Source organism: Schistocerca piceifrons, chromosome 2 (genome assembly GCF_021461385.2).
Source record: "Schistocerca piceifrons isolate TAMUIC-IGC-003096 chromosome 2, iqSchPice1.1, whole genome shotgun sequence".
NCBI lineage: Eukaryota > Metazoa > Arthropoda > Insecta > Orthoptera > Acrididae > Schistocerca > Schistocerca piceifrons.
Window position 1 is genome coordinate 251,451,808 of NC_060139.1, and position 7,107 is coordinate 251,458,914.

General features: G+C 39.3%; 1 protein-coding gene across 1 annotated transcript; it reads right to left on the minus strand.

Moving 5' to 3' along the window:
* Positions 1–755: 755 nt before the first annotated feature.
* LOC124777827 lies at positions 756–6,829 on the minus strand. The gene is made up of 2 exons (XM_047253350.1): positions 6,725–6,829; positions 756–1,248 (listed from the first exon to the last, which is right to left on the minus strand). Exons 1-2 carry the CDS (start codon positions 6,771–6,773, stop codon positions 797–799), a joined length of 501 nt encoding a protein of 166 aa, XP_047109306.1. The 5' UTR covers positions 6,774–6,829; the 3' UTR covers positions 756–796.
* Positions 6,830–7,107: the final 278 nt, after the last annotated feature.

The window sequence follows — 7,107 nt, forward strand, 5'->3', positions numbered from 1 at the left end:
ATTCTGATTACACGCTTTTGTGCAATGAACACTCTTTTACCCAATGATAAGTTACCCCAGACTATGATGCCATGCGAAAGCAGAGAATGAAAATAGGCGTGGTAAGCTAATTTACTATGATGTATATCGCCAAAATTTGTAATGACCTTAACAGCATAAGTAGCTGAACTCAAACGTTTCAGCAGATCCCCAGTGCGTTTTTTCCAGTTCAACACCTCATCAATGTATACACCTAGAAATTTTGAATAATCTACCTTAGCTACCGATTTCTGATCGAAGTCTATGTTTATTAATGGTGTCATTCCATTTACTGTGTGGAACTGTATATACTGTGTTTCGTCAATGTTTAATGAGATGTGTTCAGAGAGCAGGTAAGCCTCCGACCTCTACGTTCTTTGATAAAGTGTGGATGTCCTACACTCTAATGGCCACTCGTGGTTTCACCGTCCTTCAGTCACATTCCATACACGCTCACTAGAACAGCTCCACCGTTTCCGATATACAACTTCCCAGACGTCGTGTTAATTCACGTATGGTAGCTTTAATGATTTACCACGTCATGTACCCGCGGCGCCACAATGGGGCGTTTAAATTCGGCATAAGCAGCTGCCTAGCTGGTTTTACTCATGAGGGAAAGAGAGTATGTAATGAAGATCTGTGTTCATACTCACTATTATAGAATCAGATACAAATTAATAGAATGGGAAGGATGCAGGAACTAATTTCAGCAAATATTTCCAAAACAAACAAACAAATATAAATAGGTTGATTCATTGTAACTCAGTATTCAGTACATTTATGCTTTCTCGTAGTCGATACCCAGTATAAAGGCGTTGTAGCTTGTCTTGTAAGGACCAGCAGATATATCGATAGATGAGTATGTAGGGTATGTGTAGCTGCCACCGTACGAGATTTCGAACAGGTAATATTTGGACGGATCGGTCTTGTAGCTGATAGGCACCCTGAGGAGCTGGAGAGGTTCGGCTACTTCCGAGTAGGTGGCTGTGGCGACGACCTTCCAGTCGGACACGCCATACGGAGTCTCGCTCATGGTGATCCTGATGTCCTGCTGCTCCGGGCCTATCTCCAGAGTGGCGTAGTTGCGCACGTGGCTGCTGAGGTAGAGTGCGTTCACTTGGTAGGCGCCCGTGTAGTTGTGTGGGGTGTTGAAAGCGCCCATGCAGCATTTCGCCTCGCCCTGGTAGTCCGCCGGGTCGTGGAACTGCACCGTGATCTTCGGGTACGAAGCTGAAAACACATTACGTCAGCATTAGGTGGCAGCCAGCTGCTATCTAGTGTGACTAGAATATAAAGTAGCACAACAGACTGAAACAAACACTAAAATTATCTGGCGGCTGCTGTATTTACAGTCACATATGGGACTACTTGCTAAATGACGATTATAACTTTGAAGGGAAGCAAAAGACTACAATTGTTTTAAGTGACGTATTATGTTCAAAATGTGTGTGAAATCTTATGAGACTTAACTGCTAAGGTCATCAGTCCCTAAGCTTACTCACTACTTATACTAAATTATCCTAAGGACAAACACACACACCCTTGCCCGAAGGAGGACTCAAACCTCCACCGGTATCAGCCGCACAGTCCATGACTGCAGCGCCTGAGACCACTCAGCTAATCCCGCGCGGCGACGTATTATGATTCGACTGAATAACAGAGCGTAGTTCAAACAACAAGGGTAAAAACAATTATCAGAAATAAATTTTACAATGAAACTTCTCTTCCTCGAATGTTCCCTCAAAAGCCACTTGCAAGACGGATATATTTCTTGATAGGAACGACCGCTTAGGAAGGCAATAGAAATAGTATCTCTTTCCAGTCTGCTGCTTTCTTGGTATGATGTAAGATGTCGTTCTATAATTGTCTGTAACTATTTCACATACGGAACAGTAATATGTTATGACGAACTTTTTTTTTTTTTTTTTTTTTTTTTTTTGCACGAGAGAGTTGCTATGCTATATGCTATAGGTTTTGTAATTTGTTCCCTGTATACATTCCATAGTTATAGTTTATCAAATTGTCTCCCATGTTGTGTATTACACATTTATTAATATGTGGTTTTACTAATTTCTACGAACATAACACAAAATTGCAATATAAGTTAAGGCCCATTCTCCTCAGACAGTCTATAAAATAAGCGACTTTTACGATTTAATTTTGGAAAAACTAAAGAAGAAATCTACTTAAATCGTTTTGCATATAATTTATTGGTTACTGGACATTTTCTGTTTATTTACTTATTTTTTTAAGAAATTCAACTGTCACATGTACTGTACAAAAAGAGATGTCGCCATAACAGAAGTCTTGCTGTCTGCATATTTATCAGAAATCAAAAAACAAACAACTTTCTCGATCTATAGAACAGTCTGCACGGAATAATAATTAAATGGGGCCATTTTAAACAAAGATGTTCTGTCGTGTGATTTTCATCATTTTCTCGCAATATCTAATAAATAAAATAGAAAATTTGCTTATTACTCCTTGCGGATATTCCTAAGGAGTAATCTAGCCAAATTCCAGTAAGATATTTTTGTTAGAGTGCCCGAATTCCATTCCATCAACTTTAGATACAGTGTATTTCAAGCTGACGAAATGGACTGCGCTAGTACTAACAAAGATCTCAAAAAACAGTGCTATTAGTCCATGCATTATTAGATTAATAAAATGGTTTATTTTTTATTTCATAAGATTTTCAGAGTGCAGGACTGGAACAGAACATGGGAGCCTTGCTAATGACAGAATTTCTTTAAAAAATCATATCACTTAGTCCAATAACCAATAAATAATGTACAAAAATATTTATGTTGTTTGCTTCATTATTTTCTCCAAAAAATCGTAGAAATCGCTCAATTCATAGACTGACTGAGGAGAATGGAACCTGAAGAGGTTGAATATTGTAATCTGTATAACGACATGCGAGAGGGATTGAGCTTAAGAAATGTATCGTTATGTGAAGTGTCTGGAGAGAAATGAGTAAGAGACATTGTCGTGTTGTGTGTCTATTCGTGGCTGCAGTTTTGAGATAGTTGGTTGGTTGGTTGGTTGGTTTGGGGAAGGAGACCAGACAGCCTGGTCATCGGTCTCATCGGATTAGGGAAGGATGGGGTAGGAAGTAGGTCATGCCCTTTCAGAGGAACCATCCCGGCATTTGCTTGGAGTAATTTAGGGAAATCACGGAAAACCTAAATCAGGATGGCCAGACGTGGGATTGAACCGTCGTCCTCCCGAATGCGAGTCCAGTGTCTAACCACTGCGCCACCTCGCTCGGTTTGAGATAGTTGTTTCTGTATAACGCGTGCGGTTTCGATATTTACGGCTGAAATGTAACTAAAAACCGAACATAGTACACTGCTTCAGAATGTAGACTAACAACTCGAAAAATAAATTTGAAAAGTCGATTTTCATTGAGCATGGTCACGTGTCTGCTGACTGGAAGGTTCTCACTGTCGACAAAAGAAATGTTTTTGTGTCGTCATAAGGTATCACTCAGTCGCAGTAATCTGAAAAACCGTGTCATCAGGTAGATGATGTTGTTGAGAAGGTGAACCGTAGACTAATTGAAATCACATACTCTTTTCACATTTTCTGCTAGAGTGCTTGTGCCTCTATCTGGATCCTTCTTGAAGATTTACATCTTTCTGGTTAACGTTGTTGTCTTAAATTCGTTCTGAGTTTTACTGGCAGAACACTTAGAAGATGCAACAAATCCTTTTTTAAACTGTCCACACAACGCCTCTCTGCCCTCTCCTATTTTTATTTTTAGAAAAAAATTTCAAAGAAGGAGAGCTCATTTGCACTATCGTGAAATAAGGGACATAGTGTCACGGATTCCGAGTATAAACTCTAAATTATTTTAAGAGCTTGTTAAAATATTTGGTCGCTTTGTTGAATTTTAAAATGTATTGGATATTCTTTGCATCTGATAATATTATCGGTGAACTATAACTGCTTCATTGGCCTACCTTAGTACCATAATTTGGAGTTAGCTTTAACGTGAGAATTTTCGCCCTTGGAGCAAGATTGTATTTCGTGCTCTGGCCAGGGTACAGTTGTTTATTTTGAGTCTGTTATGCATTTTAAAAATTGAGTATTGCTGTGGGGCAGGGGATCCCTACCACATAGGAGCGAATGAGTACACTGAAAAATTATCGTGCAAAATGAGGAAACCAGCTGCAAGTGTGTCAGGCCTTCCGTGACGAATTTTCGGTCTCAATTTGCAGAAACAGTTAGCAGTACGCGCCTGCTACGATTTTCCCCCGAGGCACTCTGTAGCTGTAACTACATTTATGTCATACGCAAAGGTCATCATCAGTTTAACCTTTGATTGTTGGCAGCGGAATCTTTTTGGGCGTGGAGAGTCAGAACTTTTCCAGTATGAAGACAGAGACTTCAGTTCTGTCTCAAAATCTCGTATCCAGGTTTCATCAAATGCAACAGTCCTTTTCAGAAACCTTTCGTCTTCTATTCGATAATTTTGAACCTTCTTTTTGATAATGCTGAAGCATTCTTCTGCGAGTCTTTTACGAGCTGCTTTCTGCTCTTCACTCACTCATATCATGCGGACCCAATCCGGCAGCAATTTTACTCATCTTTAACTTTTGAGTTAAAGTTCTGTGAATTGAAATGACAGACATTCTGGCCTCATATGCAATGTCCTCACATGGTTTTCGTCGATCGTTCCTCAAAATCTCGTTAACAATAACCTGATATGTGTTGTGTGTTTCAGTTGATGGCCTTCCACTTTTTGGCCTGTCCTTAGTACTTACCTGACCTCCACGGAACGAACAGACGAGAGTGTAAATAAAATTTTCGAAGTAGTATTTAAGTTTAAAATTTGTGTGCTAATTTAGAATTTCGTACGGATATTTTCTCGTATGAAATAAATTTCCGGTTCTTCGAGAATGTTCATGGTAAGTCCTTTCGGTATTTTGTGTAATCTTTCTAACGCAGTTTCTATCTTCTTAGCTTTGTGGTGTTGAGTTTTCTTATGTAAATAGAAGCTTGAAGGACTACTATCACTGTTTCTAATGCATTCTTTAAATCTGCCTTTAAAAGTTCATCCGGTTTGGACAGTATATAAATTGTGAGAACCGTCACAGGTGATTTTGTATATTCCAGAAGTGGCATATTCTGAGATTTTGGTTGTGCTCGACGTAGTAGAATAGGAAAAGAAATAGTCTTACAGTAAACAAAATTTGCAAAGACCATAGATATAATTTAAAGGCAACTAAGAAGAACATAACGTAACATCATCTGAGGTAAGCTTTATATGCTTTGTAAATACACAGCATCGTAGTAAACAACTGTCAAAAAGTCTGACAAAACGTATTTTTACGTTATGTAACTGCAAAATGTAATATCCTTACCAAGATACAGCAAAAAAAAAAAAAAAAAAAAGTCCAGAGATGCAATATGGTCGTCATTTCCAACTAGACGTAAGTACCAATGGAATTGTAAACAAAAAACAGACCTGATTTACATATAGATAGTCTTACCAATGTTAGTTTCGTAGTTCGCTTGATAATGCTAATAAACCGAAACAGACCTGCTGAGTAAAATATTTAAAGAAATGTATTAATGTATTACCTTAATGGAGCTCAGTTTGGAGCATTCAGTTTCATAATGTCTTATACTGACATGTACTATGTTGCGGACCCAACGGAACGAAAAATATCTGAATATTGCCAGTCAGCTGGACATCCAAAGAAGAGCAACGCATTTCGTTACAGGTTCATTTGGTAAACGCGAAAGTGTCACTAAGATGGCCAGAGAATTCTAGCGACATGCGGTGCAAGAGAATCATTCTGCATCATGGTATGGTTTATTGTTAAAATTACGAGAGTGAACGTTCCTGGAGGAGTCAACCGGTATATTGATTCCTTCTCCGTATAAGCCTGTCTCGCGAAAAGAGCATGAGGATAAGATTAGAGGCATCCAAGCCCAGACGGAGGCTTGTCAGCAGTCGTTCCTCCCGCAGATCATTCGCGACTCGGACAGAAAAAGGGGGAAGTAAAAGTCGTCAGTGGTACACAGAGTACCCTCCACCACATACGGCAAGGTATCTTACGGAATATGGATGGAGAAACACATCACTCTCTTCCCCCCTTTCGAATCAAACCCGCGATTCATGTCAGTTCACGTCTCAAGTGTTTACGTCAATTCAAGTGTAGAAAGTGTTCTGTTATAGACTAAAATGAGAGAAGCTATGGTTTGAAATTTAAATTAAAGGAACGCAGCTTGGAATAAACGGAGACTGAAACTGTAGTTCTTACTACAGACATGCAAATTTTTGTCTGGAACATGTGTTATCTCTCTCAACTCTCTCTCTGTCTCGACCTCTTTCTGTTCTAAATTTTGCCTTTTTTCTGTGTGTTTTAAGTTTGCATTGTTTTTAATATAGTGTGATATTATACTTACATAAATTGTTGATAGTTATTATATTAAATATGTATATCCACGTTTGAAAATGTGTTTCCTTCCGATGCATGAGAGAGCTTAAAGGCCCTAACCAAACATAACTGAAACACACTGCGGTATTAAAAATGCATTAAACTATCGTTCCAAGACCACAACTCAAATTTCGCTGCTGTGTATTTTCATAACAGTTTTCTGACTTTTATTTATATGGTACAACAATATGCACATAACTTGCTCCTAGATAGTCACAATAATTCACAGAAGATTGAGACAGCGGATCACTTACCACTGCCAACAGCTGCGATCAGCAACAGAGCGAAGGCGTGTCTCAGCATCGTGACTGTCCTTGAGCGTCTACACAAGGAAGGAAGGAATCTGATGGTTCTTAGATCGCTGCCACCACCTTATATACTCTGAGCTCACCAGGTGTGACGTCCGTCGGCTGCCTCTTCACCGTAACTGTGCTGCGTCATTCACTGACGCATTTGTAAAATTAAGCTTTTAATGCAGCAACGCTTGGAAAACTTCGATAGGCTCGTGAGTAGCTTCATAGTCTCTCTTTATATAAAGTAACAAGAGGCTTTGAGAGCTTGGGTAATCTGATTTCCATCTGCGACAGATAGCCAGGCGCTAATAAGTAAATCCAGCTACCTTATACGACTCTACAGC